The sequence below is a fragment of the Mesoplodon bidens genome (assembly GCF_964165515.1).
Source record: "Mesoplodon bidens genome assembly, chromosome: 1".
In the NCBI taxonomy this organism is placed as follows: Eukaryota; Metazoa; Chordata; class Mammalia; order Artiodactyla; family Ziphiidae; genus Mesoplodon; species Mesoplodon bidens.
Genome location: NC_138176.1, coordinates 141,403,641 through 141,430,028, shown reverse-complemented (window position 1 = coordinate 141,430,028; position 26,388 = coordinate 141,403,641). Strand labels below are relative to the sequence as shown.

At 36.7% G+C, this 26,388-nt stretch overlaps 1 protein-coding gene across 2 annotated transcripts in view; it reads left to right on the top strand.

The window, feature by feature from the left end:
* ATP10D (ATPase phospholipid transporting 10D (putative)) overlaps window positions 1–26,388 on the top strand; it is a 128,691-nt gene that overhangs the window by 36,547 nt on the left and 65,756 nt on the right. For both annotated transcript variants that reach the window (XM_081235500.1, XM_081235501.1), the window contains 8 exons: window positions 1,190–1,515; window positions 4,002–4,196; window positions 14,256–14,460; window positions 15,594–15,679; window positions 23,020–23,126; window positions 23,417–23,548; window positions 23,964–24,091; window positions 24,211–24,463. In XM_081235500.1, coding sequence (XP_081091626.1) covers window positions 1,226–1,515; window positions 4,002–4,196; window positions 14,256–14,460; window positions 15,594–15,679; window positions 23,020–23,126; window positions 23,417–23,548; window positions 23,964–24,091; window positions 24,211–24,463 — 1,396 coding nt within the window. In that variant the 5' untranslated portion in view covers window positions 1,190–1,225. The remainder of the gene's footprint in view (window positions 1–1,189; window positions 1,516–4,001; window positions 4,197–14,255; window positions 14,461–15,593; window positions 15,680–23,019; window positions 23,127–23,416; window positions 23,549–23,963; window positions 24,092–24,210; window positions 24,464–26,388) is intronic.

Genomic DNA, 26,388 nt, shown 5'->3' with positions numbered 1-26,388 from the left:
AGCATGTCACTAAACTTCTCTAAGCCTGTTTCCTCTTTCGTAAAATGGAAATAATGACTGTGTCATAAGATTGATATAAATACTAGATACGATAAGGCATGTAAAACGCTTTGCAAAGTGCTTGGAATAGAGTGTGCTCTTAATAAATGTTAGCTTTTTTTTTTTTCCTTTTTTAAATTAATGGGCATACGTTCTAGTCAGGGCTGAATTTCTTGGAAAATAAGAAGCACTTGAAAATGAGGAAAATAAGGAAGAGATTAGATAGGAGTTAGGTTTGTTTTCTATCACTCCACCCCCAAAACATGGTGGTGTAACTTCTACTGACTCACAGTTTGGTGGGTTGGCAGTTGGGGTTGTGCTCAGTTGGGACAGCTCATCTCTGCTAGATTGTGTCCTCTGGGCACACTCACATGTTGGCAGTCAGCTGGCAGGCAGTGGCCTCATCCATATGTTGACAGGAGCAATAGTTGCTAAGTGGGTCAGGAGTACTCATCATCCAGGAGACCGGCCTAGGCTCAGGCATGTGGTAGTGGGAAAAATGGAGTCAAGGAAGTCCCATGAGCAAGCACTTTTCAAGCCTCTGCTTGTATCAGGTTTACTAGAGTTTCATTAGCCAAAGCAAGGCACACGGGCAAGTGTAGCTGCAATGGGTAGAGAAAGACTTCACCACTTGATGGGTGAAAGGATGTGCATACAGGGATGGAAAACATTTGTGGCCATTTTTGTTATTTGCACAGAATGGGTTTTACTGACTGCTTACTCTATATCCGGCTTTATGCTAGATGATTTACATGTTATTCCCTTAATCCTCACAACAATTTCCTGACATGTGTGACAGTCCCATTTCATGGATGAGAAAACTGATGATTAGATAGATTAAGAGACTTGTACGTAGTAAGCCCAAATTATTTGCCTCAAGTTGTGGAGTAGCCTTTTAGGGGCTGTCTCTTGTTGCTTAGGTGATCAGGTGATCAGCCCATGAGGCAGAAGGTGTATGCTCTATTTCATAAAGATCTGGTTAAAACGGAGTTCCAGTGACTCGTTTTACTCTCACATTGATACCTTGAGCCATTGAGTCATTTGTTTATTTAGTATAGAAAAAAATTTAATTTTACTATTATTACTATTCTTTAAGACTTTCCAGACACTTATGAGAAGTATTTTAGTGGGTTTTTCTTTGTTTTGCCAGATTACCTACACAACCTGGATCTCACCGCATTTGGACATGACTGAGCCTCTTCAATGGGCTAGATATCACTGGCAGCGGCTGACTGGCGGTGAAAACAGGGACGATCATGAGAGGCCATACAGCTATTCCTCTTTGCTTGCCTGCAGGAGCAAGTCCTCCCAGACCCCCAGACTGGCAGGAAAGCACCGGGTTGTTGTTCCCCACCTCCAGCCCTTCAAGGACGAGTATGAAAAGTTTTCTGGAACCTACGTGAATAACAGAATACGGACAACGAAGTACACGCTTTTGAATTTTGTGCCAAGAAATTTATTTGAACAATTTCACAGGTACTTTTATTTTGGGGGAGAAAAATATTAGAATGTTCTTGGTCCTTCTAATTGATATATAAGATTTTTCATTTTCATAACGTTGTTACCTAAGCCTAAGGCTTGTGACATTATCTTTGACAATTCTGGTAGTCTGTTGTGGAATGATGACCTCTTATGTTCACATAACACTTTATAATTAATAAGATGCTTTCTCGTGACAAGAGACGATATTGTTACCTTCATATTATAGATTAGGAAACTAAGTTTGGCACAGTGGTTTAGCCACTGTGATGCCAAAAGGAGACGAGGGACTATAGCCTTGAGTCTTCTCACTCGTGCTTTGGTGTTTTTTCCATTAAGCCATGGTGTATTTTAATTCTAGCTTTTTCTTCTTTTTTTTTTTTTCTTTTTTTTTTTGCGGTATGCGGGCCTCTCACTGTTGTGGCCTCTCCTGTTGCAGAGCACAGGCTCCGGACGCGCAGGCTCAGCGGCCATGGCTCACGGGCCCAGCCGCTCCGCAGCATGTGGGATCTTCCCGGACCGGGGCATGAACCCGTGTCCCCTGCATCGGCAGGCGGACTCTCAACCACTGCGCCACCAGGGAAGCCCTAGCTTTTTCTTCTTGATGATAGGAGAAAATAGAGCTCTGAAGCAAATTCAGATGTACGCTGTAAGGTTAGGTGAAACAAAGACATAATTCAGAGTAATATGTATTTATGGAAGCCCTCCGATCAGGTTAGGTATTGAAGGGAATGCAAGGCTAAATGGTGCTTCTTTTCTTACAGAGTTTTATATTTTAGCAAGGGAAACAAGATGTTTATACAATGAAAAGGCATAGTGGATGTGATGAGTGTTATAAGGTGCTACCAACTAGGATGGAAACCTCAAAAAGACAAATGATACTACTAGCCAGAGCAATAGAAGGGAAAAGTGGCATGTGAACTTAATTATGAAGCTTAAGATGTTCAGGGCAGAGGTGTCTGCAATGCACATTTCAGATGGAGGAAGGAATATGAGTAAAAGCAGAATGGCAGTAGCATAGAAGATTTGCTGGAGGCCTGGGAAGTAGTCCTCTGTGACTAATGCAATTAGAGGCAAATTGAAGGCAGGAGAAAACATTTAGGAAAATGCTGCATATATCCTGGAGAGTTGTAATGGAGACCTGAACTTAGAACAATGTGGGGATAAAAGGAGGATAATCTATTACAGATACTATGGATCAGATGTAGGGAATTAAGTGAAAGGAGTCAAAAGATGATGTGAACAAGTTGAGATGTGATGACCAGGAGGTTTAACAGAAAAAGGAATGACAGGAGTGAAAAGAAGCTCGGCTAGAAGATTATTTTGTTTTTGTAAATGATGGGTTTGAGATGCTAATATCAGTATAGAGATTCTCAGCATCTATTATTCATTCCACATACATTCATTCTCATTTTTCATTTTATATACATTCCATATACATTCATGGAACAGTGGATATGGTTAAAGTACAGATGTGAATTTATTGAATTAATGGCTTTAACTGCTGTGGGTGTTTCTGTCTATGGGAGCTTGCAATCTAGTGCCCTTGATGGAATTAGGACCTGGAACTTGAACAGAGTTCAGGGCCTAGCCCTATAGATTTGGATGTAGTTCACATGGAAATCATTGAAGCCACAGAAATAGCAAAAAGGGCTAAGAAAAAAATTTCAGGGTAAAAGGAATTAGAGGTGAGGAAGGAGGGGTATGTGTAGATTATTTTGAGAAGTTTGGTTATGGGAAAAGTATATGATAAAAATTCAAGGAACCATGCAAGACTGAGATTTTGTTTGTTTCTTGTAAGGAAAGAGGCTGCCTGAATTTGCCTTAAGGTCCAGTGGGGAAATATTTGAATATATAAAATAGAGGAATAGAGGAAGTTCCTTAAAAAATTGGTTCTGAGTAGCATAAAAGCAGAAATGGAAACATTGATCTTAGCGAAAAGCAAACCCTCAGGCTTTTCTAATTATTGGGCTGGCCAAAAAAGTTTGTTGGGGTTTTTCTGTAAGTTGTTATGGAACTTTTTGGCCGACCCAGTATTTTGAGCCTTGTTTGAATCTTATGTTTGGACAATCAAATTAACTTCTGAAAGTTAGAGAGTTGGTTTTTGTTGTTTTGTTTTTACAACACATTAACTCTGAATTTCCTCTTAAGTTTTTTGAACTTTTGAAAAGAAAATAGTACTTACTACTACTGTGCTTTATATTTATGTGTTATACAACTCAAGACTGTCACATTGCAATATTTACTATAATATATGTAATAAATAATATCTCACATTTATTAAAGTATGCTCAAGCCAGATGTCTGGGGGGGTAATAAATTGTTCATTCAGATTTGTTAGATTTTGCTAGTTCTCTCTGTTTTGTAGCATCCAAAATCAGCTAATAGAAACTTGTAGGGAAACACCGTCAGGTCTTTTGCCTCTTTTGCTGCAGGCTTTTACATGATATGTTAACACCTCCTTGTGTGTGTTTGGGTTGCAGAGTCGCCAATTTATATTTCCTGTTTCTAGTTGTCCTGAACTGGGTGCCTTTGGTAGAAGCCTTCCAAAAGGAAATTACGATGCTGCCTCTGGTGGTTGTCCTTACAATTATTGCAATTAAAGATGGCTTGGAAGATTACCGAAAATACAAACTTGACAAACAGATCAACAACTTAGTAACTAAAGTTTACAGTAGGTAAGGGTAACAGGAGCTGTGCTGGGGAATACACAGGCATCATTTAGAAACATGCAGAATGTCACTTTTTCCCCCTTAGGTGTGACTAGGACACTTTGGGGGGTGGGCGTGTTTTCAACTAATATTTATTCAAGTCCTACAGGGAATTAAATTCAGGCATCATAGGAAAACAATAATGTGTAAGCCATTGTCACCCTGGGAATTGATAAAGCAAGAGCTTCTATAATTTAGGCATAAGTGGAACTGAAAAGATTAAACTTCAAACCATAAGAAGGAAAGCAAGCAGTTAGCTTTTAATCCTAGATGTTACAATTTGGGATTAAAAGAGGATGGGATATGAAAAACATGAATGAATATGGAAAAACAACATGGGAAATGAAAAAAGAGAAGATGAGCTTCCTGTGGAGGAAAGGAACTGTGAGAAATGGAGAAGTGTGTTCTTTTTTGTGCACAAAGCCAGCAGCCTATAAAACCCTTCCTGCTGTGGCAACAACAGAGGGCATTCGTAATAGGAGGTCTTTTCACAAGCACATTTGCTCTGTTGGAGACTTGTATTTTCAGTATTTATGAAATAGAAAGCCAAGAATAAAGTCCATTAAGGTGAGTTTTGAACCCTGCTGTTTATTAATGACTACATTTACGAATGCTACAATGCTAGTGTCTGGAGACAGTTATTTATCACACTGGGATGTATTCCTTCAAGTCATGTGCATATTGTGGTAGGGGTAAACCCATGGGGGACGGTTTACAAAATTGAGATTGTGCTACATATATTTTATTCTAATTCTTTTAGCCTAATATTACACCATAAACATTTCCCATGTCTTTAACCTTCAAGAAAGTACTTTTAATAGCTGCATTGTCTATAATATGACTCTAAGGTAATTTAACATTTCCCATATTTATATAATTCTGAGAATGTATGTTTCAGTGAGTATTCTTATACAAAAGTGTTGAAGATCTATGATTATTTCAGCATTATAATTAGAAATGGAATTACTAGATCAAAGAGGAGGAATATATTTTAAAATTTATTTTACTGAAGTATAGTTGATTTACAATGTTAATTTCTGCTGTACAGCAAAGTGATTCAGTTATATGCATATACATTCTTTTTTATATTCTTTTCTATGATGATTTATTACAGGATACTGAATATAGTTCCATGTGCTATACAGTAGGACCTTATTGTCTATCCATTCTATATATAATAGTTTGCATCTGCTTATCTCAAACTCCCAATCCATCCTCCCCCAGTGCCCTCCCCCTTGGCAACCACAAGTTTGTTCTCTATGTCTGTGAGTCTGTTTGTTTCATAGATAAGTTCATTTGTGTCATAGTTTAGATTCCACATATAAGTGATATCATATAGTATTTGTCTCTTTCTGACTTACTTCGCTTAGTATGATTTCTTGTTGCATCCATGTTGCTGTAAATGGCATTATTTCATTCTTTTTTTATGACTGAATAGTATTCCTCTGTGTGTGTGTGTGTGTGTGTGTGTGTGTGTATTTTACCTTCTTTATCCATTCACCTGTCGATGGACACTTAAGGTTGCTTCCATGTCTTGACTATTGTAAATAGTGCTGCTATGAACATCGGGATGCATGTATCTTTTCAAATTATGTTTTTTCTCGGGATATACACCCAGGAGTAGGATTGCTGGATCATATGGTAGCTCTATCTTTAGTTTTTTAAGGAACCTCCATACTGTTTTCCATAGTGGCTGCACCAATTTCCATTCCCACCCACAGTGTAGGAGGGTTCCCTTTTCAAGAAGGAATATATTTAAGTCCTTATTTGGGTGGCTTTTATGAAAATAAATTACAAAGTTTATAATGTTAATTCTCTGGAGTTCCCTTTCATGAGAAATGTATCTACTTCTTAAAGTCATCATTAGGAATAGATTTGTGAAATTCTGAATATGTTAACTGCTTTACAAGTAAGGGTTTGGTGTTACTTGTTTTCATTTCAGAGTTTGGAAAGCTTATGGATTATTCTGAGGATACTGAGTGTGGTAACTTGGCCTGAGGGGAGTAACCAAGTAAAGGGGCAGTAATCAGAAATAAAAAGTTAGAGAGGGAATTTGAAGCCTACTGTTGGAGGCACTCCATGACCAGGATACTGCTTAGACATTGAGTAAAAGAGTTCTCCAGAGAAACAGAATCAATAGGAATAAGATTTATTTTAAGGAATTGGCTCATGGGATGGTGGAGGCTAAGAATCCCACTATCTTCCATCTGCAAGCTGGAGTACCAGGAAAGCCAGCAGTGTAGTTTGAAGGCCAGAGAGTGATGGTGTAGATTCCAGTCCGAGACTGAAGGCCTGAGAATCAGGAGTGTCAAGGGCAGATCAGTGTCCCAGCTCAGTCAGTCAGGCAGAGAGTGAATTCAACCTTCCTTCACCTTTTTGTTCTATTCAGGCCCTCAACGGATTGGATGATGCCCACCCACACTGGGGAGGGCCATCTGCTTTACTCAGTTCACCAATTCAAACACTAATCTCTTCCAGAAACACTCACAGACACACCTAGAAATAATGTTGAACCAAATACCTGGGCATCCTGTGGCCCAGTGAAATTGACTCATAAAATTAACCATCACAGATATTTTCCTTTAGGGGTAGAGAATGCATCTTTTGAGTTAAGTAACATGGTAAAGGTTGTGCTTTAGGAGGATTGGTCCTCTCAGGTCATGGGAATGGCTTCTGTATAGATCTGCCTCTACTAATCAATCCAGGGTACTATTGGGAGTAGATGCTAAGTACAGGAGGGGATTCATAGAAGAGATACTATGAAGAAGAACCCAATGGAATTTGGTGAACTTTTGTGATTTTTTTTTTTTTCTGCTTTGGAGGATAAAAGTACCACTGATAGAAACAGGGAGCATTAAATTCATCTCAGGTAGAGTGAACTGTAAATGATAGTAAGACAGGCATCTAAGTGGAAATGCCCAGTGGGCAAATAGGGCACACATATTACAGAAGTTCTCGAAGGAAGGAAAAGCTACAGAGAGAAATTTCAAAGTCATCAGTCCCTTTACGAGTTAGGAGTTTGATGTAAATCCTCAAGGAAGAAAATGTGAAGAGCTAAAAGACTGAGCTTTGAGCCCAGAGGTAGGCACCTGTTTCAGCCTTTGGAAAGACTTCAGAGGCTCCATTGGACAGATGCTGTCACTATTCTGAGATCTCAGAGCATTTGGCATATTTCTTGGGTTGATTTCAGTGCTCTGATATAGACTCAACTTTCATAAGACACTAATTCTAAATTTGTCAGACTAGAGATTCTGTTCTATTCTAGTTTCCAAGTCAGAATAAATGGTATCTAAGTTTAAAAGTTTAGTTTTATAATAAACAGAAGTATATTCTGAACAAATTTAAGTTCACTTGACTGACCAAGAGTTCAACCAGATGACATAATTTTTTTGTTGTTTTGGGAGGACAATAACTCAAAACCTTGTCCTGATAGTGGAAATTTGTCTTCAGTGTTACATGAGCCAATGATTAGGGAAGACTTCTCTGAAAAAGTGATACTTAAGCCAAAACCTGTAGGATTCTGAATTTTGTTCATTATTAGAATTCTTCAGTGGCTTTCTCCAAATTGATTTTAAAGACCTATTATAGGAAACAAAATAACTTTTTTCTCTTTTGTAAGATGATGTGAACTGTACTTAAATAAGGAAAAATTAGTTCTCTTTTTTTTTTCTTAGACTCATGTCTAATCTAAAGGGAACCAGAAAAATTGATGTATAGAAAAAATAAAAAAATAGTTCATGGTTTTTATTTTAAAGTCATAGAGCACTTTACTGAAACAGTGCTGTTGAATCATTTGATGACATTTAAATTCTTATTATGTGCCAGGGATAGAGAGGTGAAATGTTCATATAGTCTCTGCCTTCAAAAAATAGCTGTAGGAAATAGGATTTTACAGTGATTATATGATGAACAAAATCCATATTTTGACCAATTTTAAGATTGCTCAGCTAACGCCAAATTTAGCAAATGGAAAGAATACTTGTATGTATTTTTAAATACAAATTCTTGTACATAAATAATTGCTGATTTTTAGTGCTAGTTTAGAGTTGTTACTGTGTGTTTGTTTGCTTTTTTAGCTTATTCTAAAAAGTTCTAATCCTGATTCCTTCACTTAGTAGCTGTGTAGCCTTGGGCAAATTATGTAAACTAGCTAAACTCCAGTTCCCTTCATTATGAATAAAATAGTATAAAACAGTAAACATAGTATCTAACCCTTTCAAGTGCTAAGTAAAGGTTAGCTATTATGATTATTATAAGTTAATAATGACTATAAGCTAGAGTTTGTCACATGATCAAGTCATTTAATTAATATTTGAGAACTTGTTAAAACATTGTATGATTTTATAAATACTAAAATTTCCTAATGGGAAACCTGGTATAATTTTTTTTCTCAGGAGTCCCTTTAGACATAGTTTGGATCTGTTTTAGATGATTTGCATATAAACTTAAAGATGAGATGCAATATTCTTTTCAATTGTTTAAGGTCTAGTCTAAGATATCACTTTATGATTGCATTTCATAATAGAATTGGGTAGCTCTTTATGTCTTTTTATTATATTCTATGTAATTTGCTTTTGGTGTAGAAGAAATAATGCTTACATTCTGACCCCTCCTCCCTTGTTCTTGGAACAAATTATAAGGATATAAAGAAATAAACGTGGGCTCTAAGACCATGTCTTGTTGATTTAAGTTAATGTACTAACTTAAATTCCTATTAAATACAAAGAAATTACTTTAGAGGACAAATTATTTCTCAGTAAAATTAAGTTGAAAGTATGCAGCTATTAAATCCTGCAAGCTTCTGGAAGAAGCATATTAACATTTCTATGCAGATAATTTGGTTCTTATTTGTAATAATATGTGGTCTTTCACAAGGTGCTTAATTTTCTTTGGGAAAGTATCATAGGGAAATAACAAACACTAGAATAGAAATTAAACATTTAAATCCTATTATACCACAATTACATTAGAATGAACTATTATCCAAAACCTGACTTAAGGTTGAACTATTATCCAAAACCTGCCTTTAAAATGGCAGCCATTTGTAAGGTTTTAAGGTTTGCTTCAAGGATAATAGAAGTGTGCTGAAAATAAAACTATTAATCATCCAGCAAATTTAAGTGCCTACTGTGTTGTAGGCACTGAGAGATTTAGAGGTTTAAACAAAAAACAGATTAAATGCCTGCCCTCCAGGAACTTATACTGTTTTCTGATCTTTAAAAATCACCATATTGTTGGTGTTAGGAGTTTAAAAATACTAGCTAATGTTAATATTTTAGAATTATCTCATAAATTCATAGAATTTCATGATTCTTGAAATGAGACTAAATATCAGTGGCCTAAGATATTAACCTTATTGACTCGTGACATTTTCCAAAGCAGTGGTTCTTGAAATTCACTTTCTAATACACAATTAAACCATGTTTTGTTTGGTGGTCATTGGTAAGTTACTATAGCTGGGAGTAAAGTCTAGTATTTGAGAGATGGACTCTGGAGCTACCTGCTTTGTTTCAAATCCCAGGAATACTAGGAACTGTGTGACCTGGAGCTAGTGACTTAACCTGTCAAAGTCAGTTTTTCTCATTTCTAAGAGGTGGGGGAGTGGGGCATAGTGCATTCATCGTACCACCCACATAACACTGTTATAAAAATTAAATGAATTGATGAATATAAAGCATCCGGTAAATCTTAGCTGATCTTGTGCCCAATGATTATTCAGTATTTGCATTTTATAAACTGTTTTTAGTGTTTTATTGGAAAAATACTAAAGAACATCAAAAAGAAAAACTCATTCATAATCCCACTCTTTCTCTCTTTCAATTTGTTAAAGTAGAAGGTAGAAGTCCACGTTTTCTGTCTTTCCACCTCTCTCCTTCCAACCTCCACCCCAGTGGGATCACTATTAATAGTCCAGTGTATTCTTCCCAACTTTCCCCAGTGACTGTGTATTGACATAAAAGCTGTGTGACATTGAATTCCTAAAGAAGCAAAATGGGTCTAGAAGTTTGCCTGAAGAATGGATTATAAGTGCTATATCCTGACCAGTGAGAGTAATTACAGAAGCACAAATAACCAAGTAGATACAAGAAATTCTAGTTGTACATTTAGGCTGTGGGAGAAGGAGAAAGTTCTTTTACTACTTTTAATTCTATATCTGAGAAGGAAATAGAACCTCATGTTGAGTCTACCACAATTAAAAATTCTCAAAGCTAGTTAAAATTGGCAATGAGCCTTTGTCACTTAGCTTGTAGTTCCAAGCATCATGCTCTCCCATGCCCTATGGCATTGTGCCTCCACTCTCACTCTGACTGATACACTGTCCCACCTTTCTTCACCTGACTCACTCTAGATCATCCTGCAAGGCTCACCTCCTCCAGAGCTAAATGTCCCAACTGTTTGCTCCCCTAATAACCTGTGCATACCTCTCTTATAAAATTGCTGTTTGTGTCACTTTTTCAAATTTTGACCATAACTTCCATAGGGAGATCACCATATCTTAATCACTTTTGTATTCCTAGCGCCTGACATGGTAACTCACATAAATTAAGATCAGTATGTGTTTAATTGAACTAGCTACCTATTGGGAAAATTAGCTACTTTAAAAAAATCCTAGTATGGACTCTAAATGGGGAAAAGTGAAGTTAATTTAATTGTAAAATTGACCTCGTTTGAATTTTGTTCCAATGTAGAGTAAATAAACTTGTCCCTTAGAGGAATTCTATTTCTTATGTTTGAAAGAAAAATAAAATCCTTAACCCTAATATCAAATCTGTCTTCTCTTCCTACTTTCACAAATTCTCAGCAAATTTTCTTATAGCTTTCTTCATAGAAAAAGTAGAGGTCATTAAGCATGAATTGGGTACTTCAGTTCTTTCTTACATCGTCTACATCTTCACCTACTTTCTTCTGACTTTACCTGAAAAGGTGACTCCCTGCCTAGTCATAGTAATTCTTTCATCTGCATTCTTAATTCCATTCCTTGTTACTTCTCCATAGCCTCAAACAACACCCTCCAACTCTGTCCTCTCTTCTACCTTGCCTTCTCCATGGGCTTCTTCCCTGCATGCTATGTGCATGCCCAGTTCTTTCATCCTTACTGTCCTTTGCCTTACCTTCCCTTGCAGTGGCTGCTTTCACCCTTTATTCCTTTCAGGGCTAAACTTCATGAAATATTCTACTTCTTCAACTTCCAATTATGCCTTAATTCACTGGAGGTCTCACTTTCTTCTTCACTCTCCTCATCAACAGTATCATGCTATCAACTTGATAGCAGACATTCTAATAACCACATATCACAGGCATGACCCCTTTGTGGCTTTTGTTACTATGATGGCTCCCTTTTTGAAATTTTTGAAATTTCCTTCTTTTTTGATTTCTCTGACATTTCCTCTTGGGTCGTTACCTAGGTACTTTATGTACCTAGGACTTGCAAGTTTATATTTCTACTCATGAACTTCTGATCAAAACCATCAAAATGCTGGACCTCTTCAATTTTATATCTCACTTCAAATAAAAACTTTGCAAACCAAATTTACTGTCTTCACCAAGATGCAATCAGTTGCTTCTAAAATCTGGGACATGCTGAAAGGCACCACTCACCATACAAGTTAGATACCGTAGTGTCACCCTTGATAACTTTGCATGTGGTAAGTTAGAATACTTGTCTCTAGTACCCGAATATGTCTTGATTTAATCTCCTTTCATCCATCCTTTTTGCTGCCTTAATTCTAACCATCTTTATCCCTCCCCTGAATTATTTCAATAACTTTCCATTGGTTCCTTGCCATTCCTATTTCTAACCAGCCTGCCACGCAACAATTCATCTGTTACTCTGTAGCAGGAGTTAGCAGGTAGAAATGGAATATATCCTTCTGTGAACCTTCAGTGAATATCCATTTTCTATAGAATGAAATCCCTACTCCTAGGAATGGCAGTAAGACTGAACCTTCAAAATATGACTCCTGGGTTCCTTATAAAACTAAAAATAGAACTACCATACAACACAGCAATCCCACTACTGGGCATATACCCTGAGAAAACCATAATTCAAAAAGAGTCATGTACCACAATGTTCATTGCGGCTCTATTTACAATAGCCAGGACACGGAAGCAACCTAAGTGTCCATCGACAGATGAATGGATAAAGAAGATGTGGCACATATATACAATGGACTATTACTCAGCCATAGAAAGAAACGAAATTGAGTTATTTGTAGTGAGGTGGATGGACCTAGAGTCTGTCATAAAGAGTGAAGTAAGTCAGAAAGAGAAAAACAAATACCGTATGCTAACACGTATATATGGAATCTAAAAAAAAAAAATGTTCTGACGAACCTAGGGGCAGGACAGGAATGAAGACGCAGAGAATAGACTTGAGGACACGGGGAGGGGGAAGGGTAAGCTGGGACGAAGTAAGAGAGTGGCATGGACATATATACACTACCAAATGTAAAATAGATAGCTAGTGGGAAGCAGCTGCATAGCACAGGGAGATCAGCTCAGTGCTTTGTGACCACCTAGAGGGGTGGGATAGGGAGGGTGGGAGGGAGATGCAAGAGGGAGGAGATATGGGGATATATGTATATGTATAGCTGATTCACTTTGTTATAAAGCAGAAACTAACACACCATTGTAAAGCAATTATACTCCAATAAAGATGTTAAAATATATATATATATATATATGACTCCTGCCTACCTTTTTGGTCTTCTCTCTGTTACTTCCATGCCATGGAAGAGTAAACTGGGGTATACTAGAAAAAAATTGTCAAAACAAACCATTGTTTTACCTTTCTTGATAAACTAACAAACTCTTTAGGTAAATAAGGAATTCTTTTATTTGGATTCAACCTGGTACATAAGATATTTTGGGAGAATATGTCCTGAAAATGTTCGTAGGTAGCCCTCTGAGCTAAGTATTTCTTGAAATAACCAATGTAATTCTGTATAGCAGAAGTTATAAAGTATTGGCTTAAGGTAGCATTTCTATTTAATATGAAGCATTCATTTTTAATATATAAGTCATACAGCTTAGAATATAACTATCTCCCAGGCTTCTTCGACAATGAATTTGAATATTGAGCTCCAAAAATGTAATAGAAAATAAATCTTTACTTATAAAATAAGTACATTTTTATGACAAATACTAGTTCTTTGCAGATATTTGGGAGGTGATAGGGGGATGAGACAGACCTTCCTAACTTTTGTTGGCAGTATTGTGTGTGAAATGCTGCTTAACTAGTTATATAATAGTCTATGATACAAACGTCCTAATTCTTCTCTAAGGACAGTGCTTTGTGGGGCTTAATTCATGCCATTGGTATGAAAAGGCATGAGAAGTTTGGCAAAAACTTTAACATAAATCAGGGCATTTATGGCAAGTCAACCTCAGTTCATGTGCCTTTCCTTTAAAAAGAATTGAATATATAGATTGGGAAAACTACACTTTTGAAAAGAGTTAAAATTTGGCATTCTCCTTTCTAGGGATCAACTGCAGCCAACACAGAACTACTTTAACCAGTATTTCAATTAAATGATAATTAGGGGTGTTAATCTGGTGGTATAATGATTTTTAAAGTGTTGTGTCTGGGTATTTATTTCATTTCTTTTGGGTTTTCTTTAATTTCTCCATCCTATCTGCCAGATAGGAAGCTCTCTTGAGAGCAGATAATGTGTCTTGGGCACTTCTAAGATCCTTGATACCTGACCACAGGATAGCACGCAGGAATTGCTTCATATATGAATAAACCCATCCAATGTTAATTTAAATTTTATTCAAGAACTACTCAAATAGCGTAGTGGTTCAAAATCTCACAGGAAAAGAGAAGTGATGTTTTGGCAGCTTAGTAACTGAATTTTCAGGTGAAGCAAGTTGAGGAATTTAAGTTTTACCAATTCTCTGGCTTCCCCTTTTAGCATTTAACAGATTAAAATTCACCCTAACACTTTAAATTATATACTAAAATTAAAGAAAACTATTGTGTGTTTTTAGCTTGAGATTCTTTTTAAACTTTTTTTTCTATTTTAGGAAAGAGAAAAAATATGTCGACAGATGCTGGAAAGATGTTACTGTTGGGGACTTTATTCGCCTTTCCTGTAATGAGGTCATTCCTGCAGATATGGTTTTACTCTTTTCCACTGATCCAGATGGAATCTGTCACATTGAGACTTCCGGTCTTGATGGAGAGAGCAATTTAAAACAGAGGCAGGTGGTTCGGGGATACGCAGAGCAGGTAAATAATGTGTTCTCCATTGGTGACATAAACATTTTCTTTTCAGAAGATGACTGAGCTCATTTTCACATGTACAGATAAAGAGACTTTTTAAACTCATTTTTACCTTTACAAAATGGAATTCTAGAGAGCTTAATCCAGTTCCAGATATCAGTAGAGGTATGCTATATTTTATAGATTATAGGATTTAATGACTTCGGAGTTCAGACATTTCAGTCTGACAATCATATATTTCTGGGAATTGAATTTAAGAAACCCAACAAATTTTGCAATTTGGAAAATTCTTTTGCAATAGAAACAATCAACTTCTAACTTAGTTTTCTTAAACTTAGATTTTTATATGTTATGTCTGATTGAAGTTGGACATACCAATCGGTCATTGTTCCTAAAATCTGTAATTACTTATATACCAAGGCCTTTTAAGAAATTTGTAACTTTTCATGTCACAGAGCTCTGACCCTTCACCATGCTGTGGTGAGGGAAACAAGACCTTTGAAGTTATATTAACACAAGTTTGAATGAATCCCAGATCTGCTGTTTAATTACTGTGTTACTTAACCACTTTATGCCTCAGTTTCTTTATCTTAAAATGGAAATGATGATATTTGATCTATTAGAGAATTTTGTGACATATTGATATTTAGCATATTTTAATTTTTTAAATAAAATTTGCTGAGATCAAATGCATACGTGCTCAGAGTACTCATACGTATACATATATGTTTGTATATATGTATATATAAATACACACGCAATCTCAGAAGCTATGTATATGGTTAAAGAACAACAACAAACGTATTTTCAGCTTTTCAGTGTCTTCCAGATAAAAGAGTGTGCACTGTAGGAGGAAAAGCTCTCTCCTGCAGGGAGTCCTGCATGGATTCCAGTATACTATTCAGACATTCCCATCACCTGAAGATATTTATTAATGCTCTGGGACCATTCTGATCTCATTTATTCATTTATAATTATGTCTATACTTTCCTTCATTTGGGCAACTTGTGATAAATTTTGTGACAAGCATGCCTTCGTTTTATCTTAACAATTGGTGAAAGGATAAACAATTAAATCTCAAGATTTAACCTTGAATTTTTGTTTGGTGATTTAAAAATATATATATATTTTTTTTTTAGGACTCTGAAGTTGATCCTGAGAAATTCTCCAGTAGGATAGAATGTGAAAGTCCAAACAATGACCTCAACAGATTCCGAGGCTTCCTGTGAGTGATACATGACTTACCTTTGTGGGTGTGAGTGGGGTTGTATGTTGCAATTATGCTTAACTCAAAAACACTTTTGTGTACTTATACCAAGTTAAATCACTAAAGGCTGTAAGTTAAGCCACCTATAAATTTGGCTTATTTTAATTATTTGATATTTACCTATGTATATTTTTAAAACAACAAAACCTTGTTCTTAAAATAATCCTAGACTCTCTTTCAGTGGTGTGTGAATGACTTAACATGAGCTCCATGTTAAGCCCAAGACATGTTAATTATTTGGAAGGAAGTGTTTGGACAGACTGGCAGCTTAAGTGACATGATAGGATGATGGTGTCCTTCTATCCTATTAGAATTAGAGTAGGTGGGGCTTCCCTGTTGGCGCAGTGGTTTGGAGTCTGCCTGCCAGTGCAGGGGACGCGGGTTCGTGCCCCGGTCCGGGAGGATCCCACGTGCCGCGGAGCGGCTGGGCCCGTGGGCCATGGCCGCTGGGCCTGCGCGCCTGGAGCCTGTGCTCCGCAACGGGAGAGGCCACAGCAGTGAGAGGCCTGCGTACCGCAAAAAAAAAAAAAAAAAAAAGAATTAGAGTAGGTGGACAATTCAGTTTGTAAAAGTTAGCCAATGATTTTGAAACACATCTAAGAAAAGGTATGAGAATCCACAACAGTGTTCATTCTGGAGGCTTCCTGTGGCATCTACATCCCTTTCCAAGGGCATCTAGAATTTAGGGTCTTATCTGATTCAGGCTGGCTTCTGCCACTTAAGTGCTTTATTTTTTGAGCCAAGTTACTTTTTTTATCCTTCCTAATTTTTAAGAGGAGTTAGTTAGACCTACTTCATAGTGGTGATCTTGTGAGGAAATGGCAAAGAAGAAAAAGTTCCTAAATCATTTTCTGAGACCAGAATTACCCTGATACCAAAAGAATACAAAGACATTTAAGGGAAGATTAATATCCCTCATGAACATAGATGCAAAAAAATTTACACAAATTATAGCAAATTAAACCCAACATTATATAAAAAGGTTAATATATAATGACTCAGTAGGTCTTATACCAGAAATGCAAGATTGGCTTAATATTAGAAGATCAAACAATGTAATTCACCATATTAACAAATGATAATTAACAAGTGAAAAGAAAAAACAGGTGACCATCTCATGGATATAGAAAAAGCATTTGACAAAATCTAACTTCCGTTTTTGCAAACTGGAAATAGAAGGGAACTTTCTCAACCTGATGAAAGGCATCTATACAAACCATACAGCTAGGATCAGACTTAATAGTGAAAGACTAAGTAAGCATTTTTCCCCTAAGATCAGGAACAAGACATAGATATTGTCTCTCACCACTTTTATTCAAGATTGTACTGGAGAACCTAGCTAATGTAAAGAAAATGAAATAAAAGCATCAAGTAATAAAGAAGTAAAATTGTTTTTTATTCATAGATGGTGTGATGATCTTTGTAGAAAACCTGATGAAATCTATAAAAAAAGCTACTAGAGTTAATAACTGAGTTTAGCAATGTTGTAGGAAACAAGATCAATATACAAAAATTAATTGTATTTCTATACACTAGCAATGAACAATCAGATACAGAAACTTTAAAAATCAATTTATAATAGCATCAGAAAAATTGAAATACTTAAGAATAAACCTGACAAAAGATATGAAAGACCTGCATACTGAAAACCACTGAACGCTGTTGGTATAAACTAAAGACGTAACTAAATGGAGAGACATATGTTGTTCATGCGTTGAAAAACTCTATATTGTTAGGACATCAATTTTTTTCGCAAATTGATCTGTAGATTCAGCGTAATCCCAATTGAACTCCCAGCAAGGTTTTATTTTTTATTTTTATTTTTTTTTTAGAAATTGACAAGTTTATCCTAAAAATTTATGTGGAGGTAGAAAGAATCAATTAACTAAAACAACTTTGAAAAAGAACAGATTTGGAGGGCTAATACCACCAGATTTTGTTTTTGGCATATAGACCAATAAGTCAGTGGAAGAGGTTAGAGTCCAGAAATTGATCCAGGCATTAATGGGCAACTGGATTTTGACAAAGATGCAAAGGCAGTTTAGTGGAGAAAGGTTAGTTGTTTCAACAAATGATGCTGCAACAATTATACATCTATACTTTAAAAAAACACTTCAACTTAGACCTCTCGCCACTTAAAAAGATTAACTAAAAAAGGATCCTGTACTTACTTAAACGTAAACCTGAAATTATAAAACTCCTAGAAGAAAACATAGGGGAAATCTTTGGTATCTTGTGTTAGCCAAAGATTTCTTAGATATAACACCAAAAGCACAATCCATAAAAGGACAAAAATAATTAAATAAAAGAACTTCCTCAAAATTAGAAACTTATTCTTTTCAAATGTCACTGCTAAGCAAATGAAAACATATCTTCAAATGAGACTGCTAAGCAAATGAAAACATAAGTCACAGACTGGAAGAAAATATTTGCAATGTATGTTTCTCATATAGGACTTGTATTCAGAATAGAGAAAGACATCTCAAAACTCAATAAGTAGGGCTTCCCTGGTGGCGCAGTGGTTGAGAGTCCGCCTGCTGATGCAGGGGACACGGGTTCATGCCCCGGTCTGGGAAGATCCCACATGCCGTGGAGCGGCTGGGCCCATGAGCCATGGCCGCTGAGCCTGTGTGTCCGGAGCCTGTGCTCCGCAAGGGGAGAGGCCACAACAGTGAGAGGCCCGCGTAACGAAAAAAAAAAAAAAAACTCAATAAGTAAACAAACAATACGTTTTTTAAATGATCAAAAAAATTGAACAGACACTCCACCAAAGAAGATACATGGACGACAAATATCTGTGTGAAAAGATGCAAATTAAAACCACATAGCTACAACTGCTAAATTAAAAGAACTGACTATACCAACTTTTCACAAGGATGTAGAGAAATTGGAGCTCTCATGTACTGCTGGTAGGAGTGGAAATGGCTACAGCCACTTTAGCAAATAGTTTGGAAATTTCCTAAAAAGTTAAATTCACACCTACCATGTGATCTGGTTTTTCCACTCCTAAGAAGTTACCCAAGAGAAAACATTTATCCATATAAACATTTATCTAACATATATCCATATACCCAAGAGAAAACATTTATCCATATACTAACCTGTACACAAACATTCAAAGCAGCTTTATTGGTAATAGCCCCAATTAGAAACAACCCAAATGTCCATCAACAGGTAAATAGGTAAACAAATGGTATATCCATACAATGAATACTACTCTGCAGCACAAAGAATTCACTAGTGGTACATGGAACAACATGGATGAATCTCAAAATAATGTTGAGTGAAAGAAGCCAGACAAAAAAGAATATATACTATATGATTTGATTTATATAGTCTCTCAAAAAAGAAAGCTAATTTATAGTGATAGCAGATTAGTGGGTGCCTGGGAGGGGGGAGGTAGGAAGGAAAGTTTGCAGAAAGACATAAGGAAACTTTGGAGATTAATGGATATGTTCATTTTCCTGATTATAGTGATGGTTTCGCAGGGGAAACATCAAAACATCAAGTTTTACACTTTAAATATGTACAGTATATGTATTATGATTCTTATTAGTTATTCCTCAGTCAAGTTGTTTAAAATGTTAGGGTTATCATGGAAGGAAGTTTAGAACATCGTGGTAGCATCTTTAAGTAGCACCTGATACAGACAGGTGTTTGGGCAGGCACAGGAGACTATGCAATGGGAAAAGGGAATAGGCTTGGTCCAGATAAAGAGGTAATGCTAAAATTAAATCATTAAGAATAATAAGATACCAGGCAGGCAACTAAATGCAAAGAAAGGCTGACATTCCAGGTTAAGGGAGCAACACAGGTAATGGTGTAGGGGCCTGAGACCACAGTGCATTTGTGGAGTCATAAGTGGTTTAAGTGTGTTTGGAGGGTAGGTGAGCAATATAATAGATCATAAAGAAGCGAGATGATAAAGAGACGTTAGCAGATGTTCCTGTCATCAGAAACGTGCTCATAAGCCATCTCTTAGGATGAGTAATTTTCTAGTATTATTTTCTCCAGCTGCTGACTATTTACAGAAATTCCTCTTGTAAATGTCAGATTTAAGGGCTGACATTTTTTGACGTGGACCTCAGGTGCTGAGGTTTGTACAGCCTCTTACTGGGAATGCTGACTCCCCTGACAAGGTCAGTCTTGCTTCTGGCACATTTCTAGACAGCAAAGAATAGGAACTTTAGTCTATCACTGAGTGGTTTGGAATATAGAACTCTGCATAGAATCTGACTCAGAGCCTGTATATTTAGTAGAGTCAGCCCAGGAGGATACAGTAATTTTTTGTGAAATTGTTTTTATCTGCTAAACTAGCTCCTTATCCTTTTCCTGCTGTGTAGCCTATTTCCTAAAATCAACAAAAATTGAGATGTTCAAGCTCACTCTCTGTATGAATGATGGCTTCTCTGGTCTTCTTACTCTCAGGTAGCACTGACTTCTTCCCTATTTGTGCCCACATTGTATGCTGAATATCAGATTTCCATAATAACAACTATAATATTTTTATTACTTACATATTTCTATATCAATCACTTCCTGTTAGACCACAGGAGCCAAGACTGTGTAAGTTTGTTTTTCTATCCTCAGCATCCGGGTGGGTGTGCTGGGCACATGGTAGATATTACATAGGCTCTTGAATGGATGAGAGCTCTATAAGGACAGTCAGTATCTCACATGGAATCTGAAAGTCCCACGCTGTAAGTGCCAAATACACACCCATCAAGTGCAGGACATGTTTAGAGTTTGGAGCAGGTGCAATCTAGATAGAAGTTGGGGGCTTCCCTGGTGGCTCAGTGGTTGGGAGTCTGCCTGCCGATGCAGGTGACACGGGTTCGTGCCCCGGTCCGGGGGGATCGCACATGCCACAGAGTGGCAGGGCCCGTGAGCCATGGCTGCTGAGCCTGCGGGTCCGGAGCCTGTGCTCTGCAACGGGAGAGGCCACAACAGTGAGAGGCCCTCGTACCGCAAAAAAAAAAAAAAAAAAAAAAAAAAAGAAGTTGGGCTTTGATGTAATGATGGTAACCTAGAGTGATGTAATGGTGAAAAATAAGGATCCCAGGGGAAAAAATCTTAATACACTAAGGAACTTTGGGACTGGTGCTTTTGTATATTATATCTGTTCTGTAAAGTTTCTAGGGATAACATGCTATATTCATGAGGAACCAAATCAAGACTGGGATGCGTGCCTGGGAATGCTACATAGAAATGTGAATGTTGGGATTTAATTTCCTCATCTGTAAATCCAGAAAACAGAATTAGGTTAAACCCAAGGACACTGCTAGTTCTGACCATGACCCTATGTTTTGCTCTTTGTACATAAACCCATATAAATGAAGGGATGTAAACACACACCTCTTAGTGTGTTTTACAAATTAGAGGAGTGAAATGACAAATCTATTTTCCTCCTTTATGGTAGGAAACCTTTTTTGAAGAGCTTTTCTTTTCTTTTCCTTGTAATCCAGATAGCATGGGTAGCAGATACAATGACAATCTTCCCATACATAATAAAGAAGAAACAACTTATAGACTGAAGTGTATTGCTTTAAAAACAAACTAGTTTTAATGCTGAAATTAAGAATTCATTTTCACAAAATATGTGAAATACGTTGCATTTTGCTTATTTTTAAAAATTTTCCAATGAGTTTGCTCTGTATTTTTGCCAATATAGTAATTGCATCAAGTAATTACTTTGATAATTTTTTTTTTTTTTTTTTTTTTTTTGCGGTACGCGGGCCTCTCACTGTTGTGGCCGGCCTCTCCCGTTGCAGAGCGCAGGCTCCGGATGCTCAGGCTCAGCGGCCATGGCTCACGGGCCTAGCCGCTCTGTGGCATGTGGGATCTTCCCAAACCGGGGCATGAACCCGTGTTCCCTGCATCGGCAGGCGGACTCTCAACCACTGCACCACCAGGGAAGCCCAGATAATTTTAAAACTGTTTTACAGAAGATTTCAAACATGCAAAATTAGGAAGAAAAGTGTAGTGAACACCCATGAGCCCTCACCCAGTTTTAACTATTTCATAATTTTGCCAACTTTGTTTCAAATATCCTCCCACTTCCTTCCCTGCACCTACATCACACCATTTCAAAATGTCAGTACTTCACTATGAATATACAGCAGAAAAAAACTTAAAAAAAAAACCCCGTAGCATCATTATCACATTTAACTAAATTCAGAACAATTTCTTGACAGCATCTAATACCTAGTCTTTGTTCAAATTTCTCCAATTATCTCAAAAAAAATTTTAGAGTCCATATATTCTAACCAGGATCAAAACAAAGGTCTACACATTGCTTTTGGTTGATATATCTCTAAATTTCCCCTCCCAAGAAATGGGGTCATTTAGCTTGTAGAATTTACCACATTTTGGATTGAGCTGATTGCATCCTTCCTGAGGGTGGAGTCCCTCTACCACTCCTTTTGCTCCCCCCTCCTCATTCTACTCATTTGTTGAATAGGCCAGGTCATTTTGCCCATAGAGCTTACCACTGCAGATTTGGTAGCTTTGGCTGACTGCATCCTTGCATTGGTGGTTAACATGTTTCTCTGGCCTTATTTCCTGAAAACTGTCCAGAGGCACTTTCAGAATCTGATGAAAGAAGTTCTCTCCCTAGAAAATGACGAATGTATATAGACACACACAGGGGAATATTGCATACAGTTTCAAAGGCTTCACAGGTCCCCTGATGCCACAGACTCCAGTTTGATTTGCCCTCTTAGAGGCTTGATTAGGTTCTGAGGGAGATGAGCAATTTCTGTCCTCGAACTTCTGGAGGCTGGAGGCCTGTGATGTCCCCTTGTCCCATTGGTAGTTATGTTAAGATTGGTGTTGTTAGCCTTATCCTTTCATTATAAAGTTCCCCACCAGCCTTCTCCTAATGATTTTAGCCACTGGCTATTATTGCCTAAGAGTAATCCTTGATTTCACCAGGCTCAAAAATGGTAATTTTCTAATTCCATCAAGAACTTTTCCCTCATCAGCTATTAAGTTACCCCCAAATACAGTTTCTGCTAGAGGAAATAGTTTCCTTATTTGGAATATTTTCTAATTTTTGTAGCATCCATACTAGAAGTTGACAATGAATGGTAGAAAGCAGTGTTAGAAACCTGTTGTGTCTTTTTTCCCCAGCCAAAGTGGGTAACTGAAATAAAAAAGCAAATGCATCAGAGATTTGAATCTTTTCCTGTGAACTGCCTAACTTCATACTGTAAACAAGAATATTCAAAAATCATTTTTATTTTTACATGCCCATTTTTGCTATTTAAAAATAAACTTATATGCTGTCTTTCTTATAGAGAACATTCCAACAAAGAACGTGTGGGTCTCAGTAAAGAGAATTTATTACTTAGAGGATGCACCATTAGAAACACAGAGGCTGTCATGGGCATTGTAGTTTATGCAGGTTGGTTGTACTTCTGACTTTTCACCATCATCTCCTCTGTGCTTTTCTGCAAGTTAACATTTTCCATTTACTCAAAATGTAATCTCTAGAAGCAGAAAGGAAATTTTGTCTTGATAACCTTAATCATTGGTCCCTGTTTTTCTAAAGAGATCACAAAAAGAAGCTAAATTAACAAAGTATATTGCATAACTACTTTTCATTAAATTGTCTGCCAGCGAGATATAAAAATATGATATTTGTTACCTGGCTTTAATTTGCACATTTTCTCACATACTGTGTTACCCATGTAGGCCATGAAACCAAAGCAATGCTGAACAACAGCGGACCAAGGTATAAACGCAGCAACTTAGAAAGAAGAGCAAATACAGATGTCCTCTGCTGTGTCCTACTGTTGGTTATAATGTGTTTAACTGGTGCATTGGGTAGGTAGAATTTGATTATTTGCTGACATCTTTTCAGCAAGATATTCATTTAAAAGTATTTTATTTTCAAAATGAAGTTTATGAGTGTAAGTTTGACTTTTGTAAGGGAGGTTTTATTTGCCAATAATTGCTTTCTTCACATCTTCATCTCTCTCATTCTCTAACCTGAAAAGCATTAATATTGATTATATCCAGTTACACATGGCCAAAGTACTAAAGCGACCTGGGGAGAGATGTAAGGAGTGAGAGAGACAAAGACAGGAAAATGTGTAGCGTTTGAATTTGAATTTGTTTCTTAAACAGTTGGTGTTCAACCAAAACCAATACTCTTATCTCTCTTTCTTTAGGAATAAAGTTCTATATTTGCATAATATATACGTAGCATCCTTTTGATGACTGTGCATTTTTTTGAAAGGTCATGGAATCTGGTTGAGCAGATATGAAAACATACCCTTTTTTAACATCCCTGAGCCTGATGGACATGTCATATCACCAGTGTTGGGAGGATTCTATATGTTTTGGACCATGATCATTTTGTTACAGGTAATTTCTATTGTACTCATCATAGAATATTAAGATCTTTGCTACTTATCCAACTCTATGTGGTTTTTCATCCCTTCTTTTCCACCTTTAACATTTTTTAAATTGTTTTGCTCTTTTAGGTTTTGATTCCCATTTCTCTCTATGTTTCCATTGAAATTGTGAAGCTTGGACAAATATATTTTATTCAAAGCGATGTGGATTTCTACAATGAGAAAATGGATTCTACTGTTCAGTGCCGAGCCCTGAACATCACAGAGGATCTTGGACAGATTCAGTACCTCTTTTCTGATAAAACAGGAACCCTGACTGAGAATAAGATGGTTTTTCGAAGATGTAGTGTGGCAGGCTTTGATTACTGCCATGAAGAAAATGGTGAGTGTGGGGTTTCTATGAAAACCAGCCTTAAGATTGGTTGTTTTTGCACCCACTTAATGATTTGGTAATTCTGGCACAGAAGTGCTATGTTTAATCATTGAGTACTTAACTCTTCTAAATGCGCATTGTTTCATTGTTGTCCCTTTAAACGTTAGGTCAGAAGTTAGTAGGTCAGGAGTTAGTGGGTCAAAGTCAAAGAGTCTACTTCCATGGTTTCTTTTCTTTCCTTTTTTTTTTGCCATGGTTTCTCTAAAAGGAAAGTAAATTACCTGGAGTCGTAGAAGGTTGGGGGTTGGATTTGGTGACAATGATATTGCATTACAGATATTTTTGAGAATCTAATGAAACTCTATGGACCATCTCCTTGAAAAATATTTTGAAAATAATTCCAAAGGGACAACAGTTTCCCCAGACCCCATCATTCAGCCCATAGGTATTCATTGGTCGTTGGCTGAGAATACCTAGTTTAAGAAGAAATAAGATGAACTGAACTTCTAAGCAAGTAAATATATAAATTGCAAGTTTCCTTTAAAGAATTGATCTTCATTAATTTTTTTATTTATAAAAGTAAGTGTACTCCTATGAAAGTAATTATGAGAAGTGTCCAAAACAAATTAACCTAGAAGTTAACCACCATTAATAATTTGATGAATATATAACCATCCATTTCTTTATGCATATTCCTGTATATGTGAAAATATATATTTGCACATTTCCCCTTTTATAAGTTATAATATGTTGTAATAATGCTTTGCAGTTTGCTTTTTTTATTCCTCATTATCTCATGGACCTTTTTCCAAGTCAGTTCATGACTTAACATTAAGTGCATGATATTGCATTATATGTGGTCAAGCTTAGTTTGCTTTTATAACAGTACTTGCAATTAACATTCCTTATTCATTCAACAGATATTTTGTGAGCTCCTAATATGTGGCATGAGTCCCTGATCTCATGTAGCTTAGCATTTAAGGCAAGAAATAGACAAGATTAAAAATTATGATATACAAAATAAAATTCATCATGCAATATGCATTTCTCTACATACATATTTGTGCAATTATTTTTATAAGATACATGTCTAGCAACTGGATCCAGAGGTTTGCACATATAAAATTTTTATAGATCCTACAAAATTTATCTCTAAAATATTGTGCTAATTTATGTTCTCACAACCCAGAAAAATAACACCTATTTTTCACACCCAGCCATAATGGGATGAAGTTGTTCTTTTTAATTCGTGAGTTTTGTGGTCATAGTTAGCACTTCATTGTCTTAATTTTTCTTTGATTAGTAATGAGATGTTTAAGTTTTTATATGTTTCTGGCCATTTGAATATCCTTGGTAGAGTGATCATGTCTTCCTATTTAATAAATGAGTTTTTCTTAGTAATCTGTAGGAGGGTTTTATCTATTAAGGCAGGGCTAATGTTCAGCTTGTATGCCCCAGTCTAGGTTGTCTGTGGCCCATGTCCATTTTCATTTGTGCACTTGTATTGAACCAGTTGTTAAATAATTTGAGTATCAACCTTGATATTATCCTTTTCTTCTGTAGGTGGCAAAAATTAATACTTTCTTGATTCATCATTTATCACTGTATTAGTTTTCTATTGCCACATAACAAATTACTACAAATTTGATGGCTTCAAATAACACAAACATACTGTCTCACAGCTTCTGTGGGTCAGGAGTCTGGGTGCAGGTAGCTACGTCCTCTCTGAGTCTCTCACCTGGCTGAAATATAGGTTTTGGCTGGAGCTATGATCTTATCTGCGATTCAGGGTCCTTGTTTTGGTTTCCTGGTTTTAGAGTTGTCAATGTCTTGAGGTTGTAGGACTAAGGCCCCTGCTTCCTTGCTGGCTGTCAGCTTAGAGCCATTCTTAGCTCATAGAAGTGGCCTACCATTCCTTTGCCCTGTGACCTCTC